General features: G+C 35.6%; 1 protein-coding gene across 1 annotated transcript in view; it reads left to right on the forward strand.

Annotated features, from left to right (window-relative positions):
• TTN (titin) overlaps positions 1-24,780 on the forward strand; it is a 334,386-nt gene that overhangs the window by 120,439 nt on the left and 189,167 nt on the right. The window contains exons 97-127 of the mRNA XM_058189537.1: positions 399-686; positions 1,696-1,788; positions 1,892-2,174; positions 3,445-3,628; positions 4,656-4,745; positions 4,867-5,134; positions 5,242-5,502; positions 6,969-7,178; positions 7,289-7,366; positions 7,474-7,500; positions 8,731-8,778; positions 8,889-8,948; positions 9,055-9,120; positions 9,879-9,962; positions 10,651-11,013; positions 11,658-11,750; positions 12,775-12,855; positions 13,934-13,999; positions 14,610-14,690; positions 15,061-15,111; positions 15,473-15,535; positions 16,144-16,221; positions 16,446-16,526; positions 17,416-17,499; positions 17,882-17,959; positions 18,415-18,492; positions 18,691-18,768; positions 18,936-19,019; positions 19,351-19,455; positions 22,393-22,506; positions 24,701-24,766. Of these exons, the coding sequence (XP_058045520.1) occupies positions 399-686; positions 1,696-1,788; positions 1,892-2,174; positions 3,445-3,628; positions 4,656-4,745; positions 4,867-5,134; positions 5,242-5,502; positions 6,969-7,178; positions 7,289-7,366; positions 7,474-7,500; positions 8,731-8,778; positions 8,889-8,948; positions 9,055-9,120; positions 9,879-9,962; positions 10,651-11,013; positions 11,658-11,750; positions 12,775-12,855; positions 13,934-13,999; positions 14,610-14,690; positions 15,061-15,111; positions 15,473-15,535; positions 16,144-16,221; positions 16,446-16,526; positions 17,416-17,499; positions 17,882-17,959; positions 18,415-18,492; positions 18,691-18,768; positions 18,936-19,019; positions 19,351-19,455; positions 22,393-22,506; positions 24,701-24,766 (3,684 nt within the window). The remainder of the gene's footprint in view (positions 1-398; positions 687-1,695; positions 1,789-1,891; positions 2,175-3,444; positions 3,629-4,655; positions 4,746-4,866; positions 5,135-5,241; positions 5,503-6,968; positions 7,179-7,288; positions 7,367-7,473; positions 7,501-8,730; positions 8,779-8,888; positions 8,949-9,054; positions 9,121-9,878; positions 9,963-10,650; positions 11,014-11,657; positions 11,751-12,774; positions 12,856-13,933; positions 14,000-14,609; positions 14,691-15,060; positions 15,112-15,472; positions 15,536-16,143; positions 16,222-16,445; positions 16,527-17,415; positions 17,500-17,881; positions 17,960-18,414; positions 18,493-18,690; positions 18,769-18,935; positions 19,020-19,350; positions 19,456-22,392; positions 22,507-24,700; positions 24,767-24,780) is intronic.

Genomic DNA, 24,780 nt, shown 5'->3' on the forward strand with positions numbered 1-24,780 from the left:
GTGTCTATAGATAAAAGTATGCCAATGAAATTTAAATTCATTTCGCTGTCTCCCATCTATGATCCAGCTAGAAGTATTCATCCATCTATGATTTTTTCCAAATTTAAAATGACCTTCATTTTGACAATATTCGTGTTATATTTAGCATAAAAGATAGATAATGGATATTGCTTAGCAAACATTTTGTATATCATCTTAAAACAAGCTCCCTAAATATCGGCATTCTGTATGATACCATTATTTTTCCTATTTAAATAAAATTGTACTGAGAAAATGGAATTATTCATTGCATCATATTGTTCTTACCTTGATATGTAGGTAGATTTTTTTTTAATTTAAGATGAATGGTAATCTAACTACTTTCCTCCTCTTGCTTTCTTAATGTGATCACATTTCAGAACCTAAAAAGCCTCCCGTATTTGATCGACCTCTTAAACCAGTGACAATAGATGAAGGCAAGATCCTGCAACTTGCATGCCATGTAGTTGGATCACAGCCCATTAAGATCCAGTGGCTCAAAGCTGGGAGAGAGCTCAGACCCTCTGATAAATGCAGCTTCAGCTTTGCAAATGGAACAGCTCTCTTAGAGATCCAAGCAGTTACTAAAACTGATTCTGCAGAATATGTGTGCAAAGCCTCAAACGCAGCTGGAAGTGATTCTTCTAAGTCAAAAGTGGCAGTTAAAGGTACAGTTAAATTGAATATTGAGAGGGGGTGGAGGGAGGGAGAGAGGGAGAGAGAGGGAGGGAGGGAGGGAGAACAGCAATTCAAATCCCCAGGAACTACTATGAAGACTTCATAAACATGCCGAAGAGAATTATTTTGTCAGGCATGAAATGCACTGTAACATACATAAAATAGGCATAAATGAAATTCCTTAATAGAAGCATTTAGTAATAGGAGCACTTAATTTACAGTGGTTTGACTGTAATAAACAAATTGCTCTAATACATACCCTGTATTTGCAGCAGTTTTAGTCAGTGCTGTTTTACTTCTTCCTGGTATATATACCTATCATGACACTCACTTTTGAGATAAGCAACATTATGCAAAACACAAGAAATTAAATAAAAGATAGAAAGAAATTAAAGACATGAGAAAATTTAAATTGAATAGAATGGAATGGAATGGAATGGTTGTTCAATCTCTTTTTAAAAACTTTCAGTGTTGGAGAATTCACAACTTTTGGAGGCAACTTGTTCCACTGGTTAATTGTTCTAAGAAATTTCTTCTTAGTTCTAGGTTGCTTCTCTCTTTGATTAGTTTCCATCCATTGCTTCTTGTTCTACCCTCAGGTGCTTTGGAGAATAGCTTGACTCCCTCTTCTTTGTGGCAGCCCCTGAGATATTGGAACATTGCTATCATGTTATCCAACTCCTTCTTTTCATTAAGCTAGACATACCCAGTTCCAGCAACCATTCTTTATATCTTTTAGCCTCCAGTCCCCTAATCATCTTTGTTGCTCTTCTCTGCACTCTTTCTAGAGCAGGGGTGTCAAATTTGTGGCCCGTCGGCCAGAGGTGTCATGTACTAGCCATGCCTACCCCAATGTTATATCAGTGCTAGATAATAAATTCTTTAGGTACTGTAGAATTCAAATTTGGGGGGGTGGGAATCCTCTATGTATAATGGTTACTTCATTTGAACATTGTCATTTTCAGTTCTCCAACATCATTCTTTTGCTTTGCCTTCCAGAAAAACCCACAGCCGCACCAGTTGCTAAGAAAGCACCTATTGACGGAAGGCTTTACTTTGTCTCTGAACCTCAAAGTATCACTATAATTGAAAGTGAGCCCAGCTTCTAAATATTTTCTTCCCCATATCTGTTGTCTACTCTCTTCCTTCAATCTACAGTTGACATGTTCTTCCCTCTGTGTCTTTTTTCAAACAGAGAGCTTAGCAACCTTTACTGCTAAAGTTGGTGGTGATCCGATCCCCAATGTGAAATGGATGAAAGGAAAGTGGAGGCAACTCAATCAAGGAGGTCGCCTTATAATCCAGCAAAAAGGAGATGAAGCCAAGCTGGAAATCAAGGATGCAATGAAAACCGATTCCGGGCAGTATAGATGTGTGGCTTTTAATGAGCATGGTGAAATTGAAAGTGTTGTTAACCTTCAAGTTGAGGAACGGAAGAAAGAAGTTATTGAAGGTGATCTAAGAGCAAAATTAAAGAAGTAAGTGTTAACATTTTCCAATAATGTTAAACTGAGAGAGGGAAAGTTTGCTTTAATAGTTAGAAGCTGGAGAATAAAATATAATTCAGCTCATTTTAAAGTATTCCTTCATCCTCCTTTAATGCTGATGACACTAGAAGTTACCGTGTTAAAAATAGTTGTACATGTGAGAAGTGTAGAGTGAGGGATACTCAAAAGAGGTGTCATAGAATATGCCATTTTAAATGTCACAAAGATAAATAAAACAGGTGGTTAGGAGGACCTTAACATAATATCATTGTATGTACCAGTTGTATCTTTTCCTGGATTATAAAGCCCTTAGTGTCACTCATCCCCTAGTCACCTCTTGTTTGCATTACAGTAATGTATTCCATGTGGAAAACCATTCAAAGTTTCATCTGATCCAGAATATTTATTTATTTATTATTTTATTTTATTTATTTTGTCACAACAATATATGTAGGTATCATACAAAAAGATTATATAATATATAAACACATATATGAGTAAGTATAAGGAGGTATAAGCATATATATAGGAAGAAGAAAAGAAAAACAATAGGACAGGAACGGTAGGTACGTTTGTGCGCTTATGCACGCCCCTTATGGTCCTCTTAGGAATGGGGTGAGGTCAATAGTAGAGAGTTTATGAAGGCACTTCCTGAAGGCATTTCTGTTCATCCATGTAAAGTCTCAATTTTGCAAATTTTAGTGGTTGCCATTTGGCTTCCAGATGCAATTCAAGGTGCTATTGGACTTCCATAAGGCCTTTTGAGATTTGTAACTTGGATGTTTACAGGATCACCATTCTTCAGTTGTCTGCCTATACTATTGGATCCGACATGGTTGATCTTTCCTGGAATGGCTATTATTTTTTATTATTATCTTTGCCTCTTATGTTTCAAACCTTCTTTGTAAGCCACCTTGCATCACTTGTAAATTGGTAATCTCTATTAATTGAATAAAAATGAACATTCTTAAATACGCATTCTAAAAGTTTTAATTAATGAAAACACTCTCAAAATGTCTCACTATATAAAATTTTGTTTTATTGGGTTGTAAAATGAAACACAGAAGTAGGTCCAACTCTGTTAAATCCACAAGGTTGCAATCAAAGCAAGCATTAGGAATTCCTTTAGCAAAGAACCCTACTTTATTAGGTTGAAGATGCTTAGAATCTTGGAAAAAATTATAAATCATTTCACACAAGCTGTAAGATTAATGGATGTTGGTATCTATTTGCTTAATGAGTAATTTCTTTATTTCTGCAGAACTCCAACAAAAAGGAAGGAAGGTGAGGAAGAGCAGGCAATTGATATCATGGAACTCCTTAAAAATGTAGATCCTAAAGAATATGAAAAATATGCCCGCATGTATGGAATCACAGATTTCCGAGGTCTCCTACAAGCATTTGAAATGCTAAAAGAAAGCCAGGCAGAAGAAACACACAGACTGGTAAACATCAATATTTTCCTTTATTAATGAATCATTTCAAACCATAGTTCTGTTACTTTAATAAGTGCGTTCAATGTTTAAGTGGTCAAATTATTCATTTAAAATTAATATTCTGCAATGGGCATTATTATCGATTCTGAATCAAAATCAGTTGCAGTAGTTTCTCCCCAACATTTTCATACAATCTTTCTAGTTGTTTATAAAAGCCAAAACCCCTTCTTCCCTCTTGAGTCTGCAGTGATCTCACATGAATAAGAGGGAAGTGTTTTACCTTTCTTTATATAGAAGGCAACTTCCACTAAGATTTTTTTGAGAACTGTTCATCTGATTCAGAAGTGTGTTAGTTGTGAAGGGACTTTACTAATCAAAATTAGTCTCTATAATTAAGTATGTGGGCTACAATCTCCACTCACCACTAAAATATATTTTTTCTCTACAACGGTCAATCAGCTATTTCCAATCAGCTATCTTGAAAATTTGGGGATTGAAGTCCAGTAAATCTGAAGGGCACCAGTCTGAAAAAGCAGTGCTAAGCAATTTCTGTTCAATGTTCTTTCTCCAAGGATTAAAACACCAGAGTCTCATGAATATTTTTAATGCTTTCAATCAGGAAAGAGCAAAGAGAAAAATTAGTTTAATAATTCTGAGTAAGGTGCTATATTTGAACAAAATTTTGACATTTTTAGAATAGAATAGAATTTTTTGTTGGCCAAGTGTGATTGGACACACAAGGAATTTGTCTTCGTGCATATGCTCTCAGTGTCCATAAAAGACAAGATACGTTCATCAAGAATTCTAAGGTACAACACTTAATGATAGTCATAGGATATAAATAAGTAATCAGGAAACAATCAATATAAATATAAATCCAATATGTTAAAGGCTAGCCATTATGTACTAGAGCAATTAGTCCTGAAATGGATGTAGATATTTTCTTCAGTTTAATAAGGTTTTGCCATTGTGTTATTTATATTGTTTATAAAGTAGAACATTAAACAATATTAATGCATGGTCTTGGTTTTAACAGGAGATTGAAGTAAAAGAGAGGTCAAGGAGAGAAGAACAAGAGTTTGATGAACTTGTAGCATTCATTCAGCAAAGGCTTACACAGACAGAGGTAATTAATGCCATTTATCAATTACAATAATATGTCATTAATGCTGCCTGTTTACCGTGTTATTATATAACAGGATTAGTGCTTAACACAGAAATTCAAAAATATAAAAAATATTTTTCAGCCTGTTACTTTGATCAGAGATATTGAAGATCAGACTGTGTTAACAGAGGAAGATGCCATCTTTGAATGTGAGATTAAAATAAATTATCCAGAAATCAGACTAACCTGGTACAAAGGCACAGAGAGATTGATCTTGAGCAAGAAGTATGAAATCAAAGTTGAAGGAGACCGGCACATTCTTAAAATCAGGAATTGTCAACTTGGAGATCAGGCAAATTATAGAGTGGTCTGCGGTCCACATATTGCCAGTGCTAAGCTTCATGTGATTGGTAAGTGCAAAATTAGTGCCACATTTTCATCGATCCAATATTTAAAAGTATCTGATGTAGTTTTGGGTTGGTATTTTCTAAAACATGCATTTTTAACTTGCTAATAGAACCTGCTGTTGAACGCCATCTACGTGATACTTCCCTCAAGGAAGGCTTCACCTGCTCTTTGGTTTGTCAGTTCTCTGTGCCAAATGCAAAATCCCAGTGGTACAGAAATGGGAAGGTCCTTCAAATAGGAGGCAGATATTCCACAGATGTCTCTGACAAAGTGCACAGACTCATTATCAAAGATGTAAGAACAGAAGACCAGGGACAGTATACCTGCAGGTTTGACCATCTAGAAACAACTGCTGACCTAATAATTGAAGGTTTGTAAAGAAAGTTTGTGCTGTCATAAAATAAGATGGCTTAGATAAATCTTAATCACGTCTTAATAACATAATTTCTTTTCTAAAGTTATTTTTATTTGTTGCCATATATTTAGTTTTATTTATAAAATTTATTGGCTGCCCATCTTACCATAGGGTAATTCTGGGAGGCTTAATGTTACATAAAAGCTAAAACATAAAAAGTTAAAAACTAACATTAAAACCAAAGACACATGGGGAGGGTGGGAGCGGAGTGGCGGGGAGGTGCGATCTGTTATTACTCAATCAACCATCTACATTAAATTGTTCCCCCACTGGGGTCCCAAGATGACTGGCAAAGCCACATCTTTAGGCCCTTACGAAAAGATAGAAGGGTTGGGGACGATCTCACATTGAGGGGCAAGATATTCCAGAGGGCAGAAACAACAGCAGAGAAGGCCCTCTTCCTGGAACCCATCAGCTAGAATAATTGGGTTGACAGGACCTGCAGCATGCCATCTCTGTCGACCTGAGTGGTATGGACCAATCTCAGTGGGGGTGAGATGGTCCCTCAAGTAACCTGGACCCATGCCACAAAAAGCTTTAAAGGTGATCGACAACAACTTGAATTGCACCCAGAAGCAGAATGGGTAACCAATGCAGCTCACAGAACAGTGATGCTAGAGGAGCCATTCTTGGGGGAGGGGGAACTACACATGCTGCTGCACTCTACACCAGCTGTAGCTTCCAAATGGTCTTCAAGGGTAACCCCATGTAGAGCGCATTACAGTAGTCCAGTCATGAGGGATTGAACACCTGAGTGCAGGGAATTTAATTATGCTTTGTCTTTCTTTTCAACAATCTTATAACCTGATGATAGGATTTTTAATTCGTTTCCTCTTGTGATCTGATTTTGCTTTGATTACAGCAATTAATTTCAATTTCTCTATCTCCTGTGCATCCTCGTGGTCATGTGATAAAAATTTGGATTCTCGGCAACTGGTTCATATTTATGACAGTTGCAGTGTCCTCAGGTCGTATGATCCTCTTTTGCGACCTTCTGACAATCCATGTCAATGGGGAAGCCATATGATTCATTTAACAGCTGTGTTACTAACTTAACAGCTACAGTGATTCACTTAACAACTATGGCAAAAAAAGGTTGTAAAATGGGGCAAAACTCACTTAACAAATGTCTCACTTAGCAACATAAATGTTGGGTCGTACGTCATAATTGTGGTCATAAGTGAAGGGCTACCTGTACTTCAAATCCATTTTGAAACTCAAACTGCATTCTCAATAAGCACTGTCTGTATGTCTTTGTTTGAATTGAAACATGCACGGGTATGAGTATACCTATCCATGCACAAACACATAAGCAAGTACACATATATCCGCAGGTACAAAATTGTGAAAAAAAAGTAAAACCAAATGAAACATGAGAATAATTGTCCTTTTTCTTTCCCCATTTACTTCAAAAACTACAGCTGAACCAATTCAGTTTACAAAGACCATCCAAAATATTGTGGTCAGCGAACACCAGTCTGCGACCTTTGAGTGCGAAGTCTCCTTTGACAATGCAATTGTCACATGGTACAAAGGGTCAGTGGAACTCACGGAGAGTCCCAAGTACAGCTTTAGAAGCGAAGGCCGATGCCATTACATGACTATCCACAATGTTACCTCAGACGATGAAGGTGATTTGATCCTCTTTCTTGCTGGACTTCCCTGTTTCTAAAAATGTACACCCCGCCATAAATACCATAACACCATTTATTTATTTATTTACATTTTTATTTATTTTTAGGGGTATATTCGGTTATTGCGTGTCTCGAACCAAGAGGTGAAGCAAGAAGCACTGCCGAACTCTACCTCACCACGAAAGGTCAGTACCTCTTTGCTCCAGATTTCACGTATGCCTGGTCTTGCTGAATAAATATTTCTGAGGTGAAAATGATTCCAAGTACAATCATTTGATTTCTTCTCTTGCAGAAATTAAACTTGAAATAAAGCCGCCAGGTAAGGAAAGGACATGATGAATGCCTTTTGTGTCACCTTTTATTTTTGTACATTTTGTACATTTCTTTCTTGTAAAGGGCTTTTATAGCTGCCCGTATTCTAACCAAAACCCTGGGATACATACAAAACGGCAAAAAGAATAACAACAACAACAAAAATCCAAATAAGCAGAATAAAAATTGATTAAAAACTCATGGTATCCCAGGATAACATTCTACCATACATCCACATGCCATCTTAGTGTTCTCTGGCCCAGTGTGAAACATCAAAACCAAACCTTTTTTTATTTTTATTGGCCATCTCTTTATCCTCAGTTGAAGCAACCGCTGTGAAGATCCACTGTGCATGGAATGCCCCATGTTACTAAAAAAAAATGCATTGTTGCATGCAGAAAAATCTGCTTCTGGTTCTTTTATAATTCTGCACAAATATTTAATTGTCAGTTAAAAAATTTTCCATAGTCTGCTGCACATGTAAGAACACATTCAATTGAAATGTTCCTTTCATTTTATCTGTTATTGTATTGTTGCTGGTAATACTTTATAATGAGGCTCATTGAGTGGCGGATCCATGTTCCATAATATGATTCTCATGCACTACAAAAATCATCTGAAGTAGAAAGTGTTCACCACCTATAACACTCTTTCTCAAGGGAAACACTCATTTACATTAAGTGGTTCCAGCCACAAAATAATACAATATGGGGTTTTACTGTTTAGGATTGCACTCTCTTTCAGAATAGCAATAGCAATAGAACTTAGATTTATATACTAGTTCATAGTGCTTCACAGTCCCCTCTAAGATGTTTACAGAGGCAGCCTATTGCCCCCAACAATCTGGGTCCTCATTTAACTGACCTCAGAAGGATGGAAGACTGAGTCAACCTTGAACCAGTCAGAATCAAACTCCTGGCAGTGAGCAGTGAAAACTGTTTTGTTCCTCCTTCACATTGGTTTTGTATTTTTTCCCTCTGCCAGCCAGTCAGTTTTCTGGCCCAAAGGCTCATTCATGATCCTAGATTACTATTTTTCAGGGCTCCCCACCCCCACGAGATTTTTGTACTCCTTACTAAATATCACGTTCTGCACAGACTGCTGATAGTTATCTTTATGCATGGATGAGGCTATATGGATTCGGAAAGCTTGATGCTTAGAATATTAGATAGTATTAGTATGCAGTGTATAATTAGATTAATACGATTACTTTGTTACTTGTTCAATGGTTTTCCAGATGTCCCAGATGCTAGAGTTGCAGTTCCAGTTGAAGTTCCAACTGAAGGTAAACTTTACTTTTAAAAAGACTGTTATTAACTTAGGCAAAGAAGTATTTAAGAACTGGACACATCATGAAAACATTTTAATGAATATATTTCTTTATTTTTTTATAAGATATTCCTATTCTTCCTATCTTAATTCCCATGCCAGAAGAGAAGAAGAAAAAAGAAAAAGGTACTGCAGCTTTGCATTTCAGAACTTGTTTTCACTGGATATTTCCTAATATTCTATTTGATCCGTTTCTTTACATGTTTAATTATTTTCACTTTTGTTTTTGAAGTGGTTAAAAAGAAAATAATCAAAAAGGTGATTCCAAAAGTCCCAGAGGAAGTTCCACCTCCTAAAGGTATGTCCAATTGTTTGTTTCCAAAGTATAAAGGACATTTATAAACAACAAAATATTAATGAAGAAAAAATATGTCTTTTTGACCTTCACTCATGTTTTTCTAAAGACTTTAGTATATTTCACATTTACAGTGAATGACCCAAGTGCTAAATACCTGAAGAAGGATACATATGCATATTAGCCAGTGGTGGGATTCAAGTAATTTAACAACCGGTTCTCTGCCCTAATGATTTTTTCCAACAACCAGTTTCCCCAACTGCTCAGAAAGTTAACAACCGGTTCTCCCGAAGTGGTGCAAACAGGCCGAATCCCACCACTGATATTAGCTCATACAAAAGAGCTAAACTCTTTTATAAACTTTTTATTTAAAAGTTTAGCTGAATCTCCTCAATTTTTAAATGGGAGTGATTTGGTTGCAGTTTTATGATATCAGATTCTGATATGTGAATTTGAAAAGCACATGTATGTATATTTTTCTCTTGCTTTATGTCTTGTTTTTTGTTCTTTAAATATGATCCTATATCTATTAGATTCATTGAATTCAGTGAGTTTACTTTTGTACAGGTAAAGTGCACTCTTAAAAGTCCAATGGAAGTGATAAGTGTTTATTAATACACAACTCACTGTATAAATTAGTAAACTGAATCCAGTGCCATCTCAATGTTGCTTGTATGAATCAAATCAAAATCAAATCACATTGAAGTGCAGTTGATGGTAGGGAAACAAATATCTTACAAGGTATATTTCATATGTTTCAGAACCAGCCAAGAAACCAGAACCTCCACCTCCTGCTCCAGTCCCAGTCCCAGTCCCCAAAGTAGAAGAAGTTATTCCAACCAAAGGTAAATAATCAAAGATAGACACATGTTTGCCCACAAAATAATATAATAAACTGAAAAGAGTTATTTGCTTGGGCAATTTAAAATGTGGATGTCGTTCTTCTTCTTCATTTAACTTCTGATAATCCAATTCATGTTGAATTTTTCTTTTCTGCAACATTTGTATTGTTACCCTGTGACTGATGGGCAACTTATGATATATCTGCCTACTGACTAAATTACTAAAATATTTGATCCAGGGGTGAAATCCAGCAAGTTTTGACAGGTTCTGGAGAAATTTTGAATAGTTCAGAGAATCAGCAGATACCACCTCTTGGTAGCCCCAGAGTGGGGTGGGAATGGAGATTTTGCAGTATCCTTCACCTGGCACACCCACCAAACCACACCAAGCCACATCACGCCCACCAAGCCACACCCATAGAACCGGTAGTAAAAATATTGGATTTCACTACTGATTTGACCAATATATTAAATATCTTAACCAAAGGAGGAGGGGAACATTAGGATTTCCATTCAGCAGATAATTTCAAATTCTAATAAATATATCTGTCTTGAACCAAAAAAATTGCTTATGTTTTACAAAAGACATGTCTTTAAAAAAAGCAACTGTGTATTATTTCTGAGCAGCTGCATTTATTAATGTATGAGAACACTGATCTCAATTGTTTGTGCAATGTTTTATTTGTAAAAGTTCCAGTCAAGAAAACTGAAGAGATCAAAGTGACAACTGTGATTAAGAAAAAGGAGCCTGTTTATGAGAAAAAGGAAGAAATCCATGAGGTTCGCAAAGAAATACATGAAGAATGGGAAGAGGAGTATGGTGAGAAACAGGAATACTATGAAAAAGAAGAAGGTTATGATGAAGGGGAAGAGGAATGGACATATGGAGAAAGAAAAGAGAAAAAACCAGTTTATCCGGAAGAATGGGAAGAGGAATATGGGGAAGAACATGAATACTATGAACGAAAAGAAGGTTATGAGGAAGGAGAAGATGAATGGGCATATACAGAAAAACAAATAATCCATAAGAAAAAGCCAGTTTATCATGAAGAAGGTATGTTTCTTTTTTTTAAAAAGACATTAATTTTCCCCTTTCTCTCTCTTTTAAATAATAAATTTTATAGATAATTAAATTTATCAATTTCTATTGTTTTACCAAATTTTCTGCTTGATCGCAATGGTAAATTAATAGGATTAGAAAAGTTACATATTTTATTTTTTTACAATGGTTTAATTGACTGTAATGATTTAGTATGTAAGTTTAAGCAAGCTAATTCTGCCAACATGCTTTAGGAGAACAGCAGTGCAAGTAATATTTGTTCAGGTAAGGTGATAGGTATGATGGAATAATGATGGAATATTTAAATTATATCCAGTACTTAATTATATTAATCTAAACATTTTTTTAAGATTCACTTCATATTTTATTTTGCTATTATTATATACCTCTACCTGAAGGAAATATAAGGAAATTTGATATATATTTTTAATTAAATAAACTATTTTTATTGTATAACATTTTCTTAAATGTGTTTTTTGCTCTTAGAACAGAGACTTTAGAACCCTTAGACAAGGAAGGAAGTAAAATGAACAGTCAACTAATATTGCTTTAAATTAGCATGGGATATTAATAAAGTGTGTCAAAGATCCCACCATATCTCTAGCTGTTTCCTTAAATATGTTTTACGTCTGTTACAGTGGTCCACGTTCCCAAAAAACCAGAACCTGTGCCAAAACGTCCAGAAATTTCAGCCAAGATAGAAGAAAAGAAAAAAATTACGATACAGAAAGGTTTGGGCATTAAAACGATAACACTGCAGCATGTTTCTTTTAAAATTTGCTTTTCAAGGTGCATACTTACTAAGTAGTTTATATAATAGATGACTTAAAAAACAGGTTCTAGGCTTCTAAAATGCCAGAGCCCAAGATAAGAGACTTTATATTACCAAGATAAGGTATGAAATCCTGCCACTGGAGGTGTTTTTAATCTTTCAATTATGCAATGCATGGAAGTATTTTCAGGTCATGTATAATGAAGACCTGTTGAATACATAAACTCTTATGTCAAATTTATAGGTTTATTGCTAAATGTACAAAACAGATGTTTCTATTTGTCCACCCTTAATATATTGGACATGGCAACACACTGTCAGGTTACATTCTGCTTCATCTCACATATTAAAAGGGTTCCTATCAAACCGTAAATCCAAACTATTAAATCAGGTATTCCTTCTAAACATCATTTACTGGCATATCAATAGTTCTAATATGAAAAAGCTCAGTTCTGAATGTTCAGTGTGAAATACTGGGGGGAAAAGGGAAGAAAAGGAATCTACAATATCAACAGTTTTTAGAGGTGGGGAAGTTTCCATTCTAATCTCCCTAGCATTCAAAGGAGTCCAGAAAAGAGGTTATCAATGGCAGGAGAGTCTCCATCAAGTAATTGGGCAAAGCCAAGGTTCAAAAGCTTTCATAAGAACAACATAATGTGGTATATATGAATCCCAAATGTGTATGTCTTTTAAGAAATCAATGAACTAGAATGCACGCTTCTCCTCTTTTCTGGCACCAAAAAGTCGGCTATAATGCACTTGATGGAGGCAAAAGTGGGACCAGAGTTGCTTCGGAAGTAGACTTGAGGACAAATATAGGACAATGCAGGGCTCAACTATGGTCCACCTCAGAAATTTTGGAGGTTGTTTTTTTTTCCTGGAATCCAGTATGAATTTTTAAATAGTACGAGTGACAGACCTGACCATCTCAAGGTAAAATATTCAGATACATACTCATGATAAGTGTTTTAAATCCCCTTTAGTTATTCAGAAGCCTGTAACTGAAGAAGTAGCAAGAACAGCTCAGCAGATGGAGGAAGAACAGTTAAAGAGAAGAGTTAAAGGTAGGAATAGACAAAAATTAAATTAGATTTTTTAGCAAGGAATGGTGCTACGAATCTTTTGCTTTAAATTAATATTGGGGAAATATAGCAATACAGTATGTGCATGATGCTCATTTTAATTTTGCATGGTCCTTGGTCTACTTACAAAAATCCTTGGCATCAAAATATGTCCCTTTAATTGCATATATAAAAAGACTTCTATGGCTAATAACTGAACTTTTTATGTTAAAATATTAAATGATATGTCCTACCCACTTAAATTAATTACAGTCTCAACCTATGATATACTCATGATTTTTAACAGCAATCTGTGGGATCAGGGGGAAAAAATCCCTTAAAAGTAATGGCATCTAGCTAATTGTTAAAATATACATTACATAGCTAATTGCTTAGAGCTGCTATGCTCCACTATCTTCTTAATTTTCCCCTACAGCTTAGATGTTAAGATAGTCATAAAAGTTCTGTTCAACTTGATATAGAAAAGAGATGGACGGCATCTCAGCTTCTTTGTTGTTTTTGCTGCATATCGAATTTTCTCCTTTTTAAATATATGCTACCCTGAGGGGTCCTTGGTGCTCTCTGAGCTTCCTTGCTTTCTTGCAGATGTTTCATTACCCTAACTAGGTAACATCATCAGTGCTCAGAGAACACCAAGAAGCCTTCATGTCAACCCTGAGCTATTCTCCTTCATTGATATGCTAACCTTTTCTCATTTTAAATGGTTCCATTTATTAAATCTTGCTAAGATTTAAACCAATCTTCTTAAACCTGATACAGTTAAAAATTATTATTGTGAGGCACCCAGACTGGCTTAAGACAGGTGGCCACATAAATGTTTTAAATAAATATATTAAAAAAACATAAATAAATGTCTTTGGATTTCATCCCTCCTACCCCCCGCCCCAATTTTCAGCCATCCTAGCCCAACTGGGGGCGGATGCAGAAATCAGGCTTGATAAATCTGCTTTAAAACGTTGTTTATTTATCAGTTTATTATTTTATCCTTAATTATGATCAAAAGAATTCGATATACATCATATGTGGAAATAACCTTTTATATACTTTTATATCCGTAAAGCTCCAGAAGTTCCATCCAAAAAACCTACAAAGAGGGTCATTCATGAGGAAGTTATAGAACGAAAAGGTACAGAAAATCTCCTTTTCTATCTCTTTCTATATTCTTGTGAAACACCTATGTCATATATGAACATTGATTTCTATCAATCATATCCATTTTTTCCTACTTTTCATGGTATTGTTCACTTTTTTCAGTTCTTTTTCAGTTCAGTTTTTTTTTCATTGCAATTCTACTAGCCTTTCCCTGTGAATGCATGTACAAATTATTCAGTTGAAGGTACAGAAAATTAAAAATAAATAATGCGACATCTAAGAAAATGTTGAAGCCAGACTCCACTCAAGAGCAACAGTATTTTCTTTATTCTGCTTGTATTTGCATAGGAAACTGATTGCTCCCTGAAAAAACTATTTTTGTTTTCTGATGTCTAATGCAAAATGTTACAGAATATTTTAAGCTGCAAATTGGCTATTCTAAATGTTCCTGAACTTTGTTTTACCTCGAAATGTTGGAATATTCTGACTGGCTTGATTTGAGATTAGATCATTCTGTCTGGGAATTTTTTCCCTATCCTTACATCTTACCTTATTTGGAGTCTGGTGTATAATAGAATAGAAATATGTTTGCAAACCACCTTCCTATGTTTAATTTAGTATTTTTGACTGAATTCTTATTTCAGTCCCGGCTGAAAAGGAATGGACTATTTCAGAAGAAAAAGTGACTGTTTCATATCATGAAGAAGAATATACATATGGTTCAGGTAGTTATAAACATAATATTACTATTATTTTCCTCTTACCACCTTGTCCTATATAAAAAAATGAATAGGCCAATTAAATTGCATTTGTCTCTATTCAATGGTCTCTTAATATGGCAGCATAACATAGAACTGTCTCCCACAAAAAAAGTTGCCTTATTCTTTTATTTGTTAATCTTCTATTTGTGAGAAACTGCTCCCTTTGAAATGTTCAAGATATTTATCTTTTATAACTTTAGGAACATAAATATTTCTGGATAGTCAGAGCAAGTTCCGGGTTTTATTTAATATCTCTGTTTTAACTTATGGATCATTTCAATAGTGTTGAAAATAGTGTAAATACATCTTTTAAATGTGATGATTCTCTTTAAAGAACCAGAAGAGTACGAGCATGAAGGCTTCTACGTTGAATATCCAACTGAAGGTAAATCCGATTTATTTTCTTTTAACTTAGCTTTATCCAGTGCAGTAATAGATTATTTCATATAATTTTTTAACTGTTCTAAACATGCTCTATGGAGTTATTTCTGTATGCCCTTTTAAAAATATCTTGAGTGCTATACAGATGACATATAATTTTTAGACTAGTAAATTTCACCACTATAAGACAGAGGGTATGTGCTCAAGATCAGAAACATAATTGGCCATTGGAGAACAGAGATATCAGGAACAGTTCTATCTCATTCTTTTGCTAACTGGCCATGTAAATTGATTTTGGGTATTTTTAATTGTATGTAGAGAATAGGATAAAGTCAACCTTTTAATTTTCCCATTTTCCTTTAAAGAACCAGAGGAGTATGAAGAAGAAAGGGTCTATGTAGAAGTTCCTGAGGTTCCACCACCTAAAGGTAGATTTTTTTAAAGCAATATCCATTTTTTTTTTAATTTTAAGAAGGTCATGACATCATCATTAAAAACTTCTGAGAATCCCTTAAAAACCAAGCTTGGCAACATGATGTCTATGGGCATCACATCATGCATTTCCCCCAATGGTGTGTACATTATTCCACAGCAGAATAAAAAAATAACACTGTTTAATAAATGAAAATCTTTTGAGATTGCTAAATCTTCTGCAATATTGATATTCTTACAGTACATAGATTCCTTTAGATTGTGAAGAAGAAAAGTGAAATTCTGAGAGATATGGTGATTTTTTTGAGATTTTGACAAATTTGAAAAAAAAAGTTATTTTATTTTGATGTCACTGATCCCTCCACCATTGGCCCAGAAGAAATTATTTGCTTTCAAGCTATCAAGAACTTGATTCTTGCATCTCTCTGCTTGTTATTTCATATTCTTGTTGGTCTTTTCCCAAGTGTCTGAGCATCTATATTTCACATATAAAGAAATTAGCAACTCTACAGTGTTTTTCAAATATAATGTTAGTGTTGAGTTTAGTCTATGAGAAAAAAATCTTGATTTTTATCTGATTAAACTCAATATTACTACTATCTAGTTCCAGGGGTCCCTAAGAAACCAGAAGAAAAGGTTCCTGTGGCTGTTTCTAAGAAAGTAGTACCTCCGCCAGCTAAAGGTGAATTAATAATAATGAGATATTGATTAGTACAATAAACTTAATATCTTTTTGCTGTAATAGACAGCCTTTCTGTCAATAGAACTGCGCATTTGATTTGATCTTTCATAAGTGTTTCTTAGTTGGAATAATTTAAAGAAAACGTTACTGCCAATGTTGAACAATATTTCATTAGGATGGATAAATTGTGAGCACATTTCTAAACTTCTATATTACGTTTAAAGTTCCTGAGGTGCCCAAGAAGCCAGTCCCAGAAAAGAAAAAACTTGCCCCTCCTGAAAAAGTGGAGCCTCCTCCAGCTAAAGGTATATAAACTGGCAAAAAACTTGCTTGCTTTTACTCTTTAGAAAATGTATCTATCCACACATTGTTTGTATATGTGTGTATATGTTTGCATACAGGTAGTCTTACAACACTAAATGAACGTACAACAGTTTATTTAGTACTGACCGTTCAAAGTTACAGAGGCACAAAAAAAGTGATATATGACCATTTTTCACACTTATGACTGCTGTAGTATCCCTATGGTCACAACACTTGGCAATTGGCTCATATTTATGATGATTGCGTTTTCTCAGAGTCATGTGATCACCTTTTGTGACCTTCTGACAAGCAAAGTCAATGGGGAGGCCAGATTGACTTAGCAACCGTGTTACTAACTTAACAACTACAGTGATTCACATTACAATTGTATCAAGAAAGATCGTAAAGTGGGGGAAAATTCAACGAACAATTGTCTCATTTAGCAACAGAAATGTTGTGCTCAATTGTGGTTGTAAGTCAAGGACTCTCTGTGTGTGCATGTGTGCGTGTTTATTTCAGACATACTTCATTCAGTAAAGGGTAGAATAATTTACTGACTTTTGTTTTTTAACACAACAGGATATATAGGAGGCAAGGCTATATACTCTGTTGTGTTAAGGGGATTAAGTCTTATTGAAGAAGTCTCATTATAGGATCAAAAATCAATGGGATTTGACTCAATTCTGTTTGGGACTGCATCTTAACAGAACAGTATTTTCTAATAATACAGAAGATTAAGTAACATGCTTATGTTGTATAACTCAGTTCTACTTGTTTAAGCGTGTTGGAGCAATTGTTGATTGTCCAACATTTTCCACCACCACCACCACCACCCCTCTAATAAACGTGTCAGAATACTAATATTGTCCTCTTTAAACTGACCATTAACAGTTCCTGAGGTACCTAAGAAACCTGTTCCAGAAAAAAGAAAGCCTGCTGCAGTCCCCAAGAAAGAAGTACCACCACCAGCTAAAGGTATTTAATTTGAAATTAGACTTTTCAGTAGAATTAATGTCCCTTATATTTTTATCTTTCTCCTTTGGTGCTTATGGGGAGGTGGATGTTGATCATCATTAGTTATTTTCTGTGTTTCGTTGTTGGTGCTAGTATGGACATTTTGCTTATTGATGGAAATCAGGAATCTTAAACTGAGAACCATCTAAATGTTGGGCTGGACTAGGAGCATCTCTTTCAGAATTGCCATATTTTCTTTCATTTTAATATGTAACGTGAGAGGGGGCTGTAAAGCACTATGAAGTGGTATATAAGTCTAAGTGCTATTGCTAAATGATTAACCATTGAAAATTGTTAATACATATCCAAGGATTTCTCACTTTCATTTTTAATATCTTTGAAGTGCCTGAAGTGCCAAAGCCAGTACCAGAGGAAAAAGTGCCTCTTCCCATTCCTAAAAAAGTCGAACCACCTGCTAAAGGTATGTAACAGAACTTAAAAATATATATTATATTGGTATATTTTATTGGTTCAGACATTTATCCTATGGCACATATTCAGAACTGATCTATGATCCCTCAACTGGAAGTGCTACTGTGTTACAGTGTTTTTTGTACTGTATCATCCATGCAATATTGTGTTTTATATGTAGTTAGTTAGTCTTCGTAAACAGTTATTTTTTTACTTAGACACCAGAAGCTACCAGTAGGTGCACTAAATATGTCAGAAGGCACTCATGATATATCCAAATACTATTATAGGTATCAGAGATGGGATGAACTACTTGTTAGCCTCTTATTGAGAAAGCATATTAGATGAGGTTTTTCCATTTGGCTGTGATTTAATTAAGAATCCATTCACAGTATTATACTTGGCAAGTTCACAACTTTTTAAAAAATTATATTAAATTTTTGTGTTTTAAAATCTGTTTTAAAGTGCCAGAGGTACCTAAGAAAGTTGTTCCAGAAGAAAAAGTTACCATTCTGAAGAAAAAAGAGGTTCCTCCTGCTAAAGGTAAAAGAATACGCCTGTATTAAAAAGAGGCAATGTTCTTTAATGATCTTTTTGTATTTTTACCTTAACTGTATGGGTGTTCAGTCACACTATTGTTCACTTGAGTCCGATGTTTGTTTATAATTGTTCAGGGTTAGGGTTCATCATAATTATGTTTTGAAGATTCTACATATTCCTTCTATGTGCTTCTTTTAATAGTACCTGAGGAGCCCAAGAAAGCAGTTCCAGAGGAAAAAGTACCTCAACTCCGTAAAAAAGAAATCCCTCCAGCGAAAGGTATGGTGCCTTCCTTTAGGAGAAAATAAAATTTAAAAAAAGAAGAAAAAACATCTGCGTTTTACCTCACAGTTCAATTGTTATGCAATTTTCTGTTCTATATGTACTAATTTCACTTCTGTTACCATTGAAAATTCTAAAACAAGACTCTTATCATCTCTTTAAAGTGCCCAAGGTGCCAAAGGAAGTAATTGTTGAGGAAAAAGTAACTGTTGCTGTGCCCAAAAGAGTTGAACCCCCTCCAGCTAAAGGTATATCTTGGGATATAGTTGGATTAACCAGATCAATCAAAGAGTGTCTTTTCTCATTATGTGTGTTCCATGTTTTGTACTTTGTATCATGCATATTGCTAGTACCTCATGTGGACGTTTTTGCCTAGATAATGGGAGGTGGGGAGATGGGCTTTATTTGTATTCATTTTGTACTGCTGCTTAGCTTTTATTTGTACATTTCATATTCAAAAGTACCATTCAGTTCACTTCTCACTTTAAACTCTTAAATAAATACTGAAAATAGTTGCGTTCATCTGCCAGGAATGTATGAATTCCAGTTAAATCTGTGCACATTTAATATCTTTTAAAGTGCCTGGAATGCCTAAGAGGGCTGTTGTAGAAGAGAAAAGCTTTGTTTCTGAAGAAACAGTATCTGTTACCATTTCTAAAAGAATGGAAGCTCCTTTACCTAAAGGTATCTTTACAAATAATTGGAAATATGATCTATTTTCTTCACTTTTCTGGACATTTTTGTAACTAAATAACTGCCTGCTTGTTCTAGTTTTCTCTGTTTCTTTTAACCTAAATGGTTTGTTTCTGTTTTGGATTTGTGTATCATTGGAACATCCTTGGTATATGACCAAGGTCCTTGCAGAACGTAATATTTTTTCCAGTTTTGTTCCATAACTTTATCTGAACATAATCCACCCCATCCCCATTAAAATGTTCTGATACATCTCTGCATTTTGTGTGAATATGTGTGTGCTCTGTTATATGTGTACTCTGTGTGCTTTGGGGGGAGGTCTTTGGATCTGAGAAATCATAAGCAGAAAGTGAAAATCCAAAATTGTTGTTCTCTGAGTGCTTATGTAAACACTAACAGAAAATTTATGCAGCTCTACAAAAGTATGAAAATGATTCTCCATAATCTTTGTCAAGTGTTTAAGAAGATGGAGGAGCTTATCTGGATATGGGTACTAGTTTTGTTTTTTTTTAAATTGTTTATTATGTTTACAAGACTAGAAACTTTCTACTGTTGAAAGATAGGTGATAGATTTTATTATTAATGTAACGTTCTATCATAAAGATATATGATAGATAGACAAAGTCCTTGTGTGTCCAATCACACTTGGCCAATAAAGAATTCTATTCTGTTCTGTTCTATTTTGATAGATAGATGATAGATAGATAGATAGATAGATAGATAGATAGATAGATAGATAGATAGATAGATAAATAATTTTTCCTAATTTTGGAATCTCTTAGTACTGTCATCATATGATATTTGTTCCCTGAAAAAGGCAGGATTGGATTTTTTGTTTATGGCTAATCATAACAGGAAGAAAGCAGAACTACTTAACTCATTTTTTGCACAAAAGGAAAAAACAATCCAACCTATCAAAAACAGCACTACAAAAAACAGATTAGGAACACAAGTTAAAATAGGGAAGAAAATGGTAAGTGAACCCCTGTCTACCCTAGACGAGTTCAAATCACCAGGACTGGATGGATTACATCCCAAGGTTCTGAAGGAACTGGCAGATGAGATCTCAGAACCACTGAACTATATCTTTCAAAGATCCTGGAGCACAGGGGAACTGCCAGAGGACTGGAAAAGAGCTGATGTCTTCAAAAAAGGGGGGGGAAAAACAGATCCAGGAAACTACAGACCTATCAACCTAACCTCAATACCAGGGAAGATTCTGGAAAAGATAATCAAGGAACAAATCACCGAACACCTAGAAGCAAACAAAATAATAACCAAAAGCCAACATAGGTTTGTCAAAAACAGATCATGCCAGACTAATCTTATTGCATTTTTTGACAAAGTGACAAAATTAGTGGACCAAAGGAATGCTGTCGATATAATTTACTTGGACTTCAGTAAAGCATTTGATAAAGTAGACCATAACCTACTACTAGATAAAGTAGAAAAATGTGGGTTAGACAGCATCACCACCAGATGGATTTGTAACTGGCTGACCAACCGCACTTAATGTGTAGTCCTCAATGGAACTACATCTACATGGAGGGAAGTATGCAGTGGAGTACCCCAAGGCTCTTTTTTAGGCCCAGTACTCTTCAACATCTTCATCAATGACTTGGACGAGGGGATAGATGGGGAACTCATCAAATTTGCAGATTACACCAAGCTGGCAGGAATAGCCAACACTCCAGAAGATAGGCTCAAGTTACAGAAAGATCTTGACAGACTTGAACATTGGGCGCTATCTAACAAAATGAAATTCAGCAGTGAAAAAAGTAAGATTCTACATTTAGGCAAAAAACCCAAAATGCACAGGTACTGTATATGTGATACCTTGCTCAATAGTAGTACCTGTGAGAGGGATCTTGGAGTCCTAGTGGACAACCATTTAGATATGAGTCAGCAGTGTGCAGCAGCTGCCAAAAAAGCCAACACAATTCTGGGCTGCATAAACAGAGTGATAGAATCAAGATCACGTGAAGTGTTAATACCACTTTATAATCCTCGGTAAGGCTACACTTGGAATAATGCATTCAGTTTTGGTCGCCATGATGTAAAAAAGATGTTGAGACTTTAGAAAGAGTACAGAGAAGAGCAACAAAGATGATTAGGGGACTGGAGGCTAAAACATATGAAGAACGGTTGCAGGAACTGGGTATGTCTAGTTTAATGAAAAGAAGGAAATGGGGAGACATGATAGCAGTGTTCCAATATCTCAGGGGTTGCCACAAAGAAAAGGGAGTCAAACTATTCTCCAAAGCACCTGAGGGTAGAACAAGAAGCAATGGGTGGAGACTAATCAAGGAGAGAAGCAACTTAGAACTAAGGAGAAATTTCCTGACAGTTAGAACAATCAGTAAGTGGAACAACTTGCCTGCAGAAGTTGTGAATGCTCCAACACTGGAAATTTTTAAGAAAATGTTGGATAACCATTTTTCTGAAGTGGTGTAGGGTTTCCTGCCTGGGCAGGGGGTTGGACTAGAAGGCCTCCAAGGTCCCTTCCAACTCTGTTGTTATTACTATTATCCTTAATCAAAATGATTATTAGGATATTAGATATTTGATTTATAGTTATGAGCCATAATCAAAAAATGCAATCCCACTTTTTTCAGAAAACAATTATCAAATGATGCCATTACTATGAGATTCTATAATTAGGAGAGAAGTCATAATAGGACAAATAAATCTCTGTCTCTAAAACTCTAAGTTTTCCCAAACTTAGTCAAGGCACTGACATTAAATTTGGTATTCATTTATTCATATTTACAAAAATGATTTTCATTCAAACATGGATTTGTAGATTTCTGTCTGCTCAATCCAACTGATGTTCTTTAGAATATTAATATATTTTCCTAACAAGAGTGGAAATATAATGTAGTATCCTATTTCATAATAATATTCAACTCATCTTTTAAATCTTCACAGTTGAGAAATGGGAAGAAGAAGTAGAGGAAGAAGTAGAGGAAGAAGTAAAGGAAGAAGAAGTGGAAGAAGAAGAAGTCTCTTACGAGGAAGAGGAGGAAATTTCAGAAATAACAGGTATTCTACTATTCAAAAAGCAAAATAATTGTTCTATTTCCAGCAGAAGCGTAACTGCTATTGCAACATTTATGCCATCTTGAAATTAAATCCATCCATTAATCAAATTAATCAAATCCACTAATGTTTGTGTCACTCAAGTGAATAGTTTGATTAGAAAGAGAACTTTAAAACAATGCGTTTAAGAATATCTGCATCTTCTTCCTTATTTTGATCTGGATGGATTTCTGATGTAAGGAGCACATCAGTTTCTAAACCATTCTTAAAATCAGTTTAAAAGACATTGTTGTCTTGAATCTTCCACATCCGAATACATACATATGTAAAGCAATGCATTTGTAGAGCAGTCTTGATGCTTCAAATTCTACATGCACGTCTGATTCCAAATGTGTATATTGCCTACAATAGGGATCACCAACCTTTTGGACCTCAGGGACCACTAAATCCATAATTTTAAATCCTGCGGACCACTAATATGATCTGCCTAATGAGCAGCTGGGTGGACGTGGCTAGATGGTCATGTGACTGGGTGGGCATGGCCAACTCAATGTCACTCACATTGAAGAGTGCCTCGCCAACCTCTACTCACCCCTCCTTTCCCAGCCCCTCCTCGCCTCCCCGCCCAGGCTCTTTAGGGCCCCAGCAGGAAGCAGTTGTTGGAGCTAAGCAGCCACCATGAGAAAGAACTGGCAAAACAGCTGGCTCAGTTCAAATTGGATCTGGCCAAGAAGAAGGTTCAGCAGAAACACCTCACTGAGGACTAGGAGCATAGGCTTTCCAAGCAGAGGGAAGACCTATGGGAGTGAAAGGCCAGGTACCGGCACTTGGAGGCTTAGTGGGCTGAGATGGTTAGCCAGTTCCAGGCCATGAGGCAGTCCAACTGGAACAAGGCCCTCCGAATCTTCGTCACCAGTGGCACTTTCCTCCAGCCTTTGCCCAAAGCCCCACCCCAGGAGGCTGAAGCAGACCCCGAGTCAGAATTTCTGCCCCCCTCCAACCCACACAAAAAGACCCCAAAAGGGGAGACTCTCTGCAGCAACACAAACATTCATTGCACCTATCCAGCCCAGGGATCGTAGTTTGAGGATCCCTGATTTAGTGCAAGATAAAAAACGCAAACAATTTTTCTGCGGACCACCAAAATTTTCTCACAGACCACCAGTGGTCCACGCTGACCGCTGGCCTACAGTACATCTCTAAATAATAAGACTTCCTTCCTTTACGTAGTCATTCTGTTTTGCTATACATACAGATATCAGGAGATGGTAATAGCGCCTGCACCACTTGTATGCTTATTCATAGCAATATTTCATCTGAAAGGGCTTTTATTATTCTTAAATAAATGTAATATGGAAATATAGTATTATACATAAATGTCTTCCTTTTAGTAACATAAGACAAAGAACAGGGAAATCTTTGCAAATACAGTTCATCAAATACAACTGAAGGAGACTTCAGTTACTCCGTTCCATTTGCCCTCCTTTGGCATGTCTCCTGGCTATTTATGTTCTTATCTTGAGGGTATAACGTACATTCAGGTGGTTTCTTCAACTCTGAGGTCTCACCATTTCTTATTTATGCTCCGTGTTCATACCCTTTTTGACCCAACCATAACAACAAGGGTGTATTTCTTACTCTTTCACTACATTCACTTATTTCAAAGAGGCAAGATATCTTAAATATAATACAGCGTTGTTGTTGTTGTTGTTGTTGTTGTTGTTGTTGTTATTATTATTATCGCTGATGTTTTAGGTTAGTGAATCTTATAAGTAAAGGACTTCATAAAGAATTAACCCATAAATGCATGTATGTGCAATATAAGACATTCTGAGACACCTTTCGGACATCTTGGTTAGCCAAAGACGACTAAGATATAGACACTTATTTAACATGTCAGAGTCTGAACTGGTCCAATGTGTGAACACTTCCTCATACAGTATACATAAATGCACATGACTCATAAATAATGGATTCTTAATTCTGCAAGATGTAAATATATGTGGCATTTATTTCTTTGCATTGTCAATGCATTATGTCCTACTGGAGAATACATTTGCAGGCATGAAAAAACATAGCATACAATCCAGTGAATGAAGCAGATTTGTAATTTATTCATTTTCCCTTTTGCTAATTGTAAATTTTCTTATTCCAACTATTTAACTGTACATTCTAAGCAATACTTTTACATTGACAGAAGAGGCCTACTATGCTGAGGAGGAAGTGCATATTACTGTTCCCGAAGAAGTGCCACCGGTTAAAGGTATCTCATTAACT

This window comes from Ahaetulla prasina, chromosome 1, assembly GCF_028640845.1.
Source record: "Ahaetulla prasina isolate Xishuangbanna chromosome 1, ASM2864084v1, whole genome shotgun sequence".
NCBI lineage: Eukaryota > Metazoa > Chordata > Lepidosauria > Squamata > Colubridae > Ahaetulla > Ahaetulla prasina.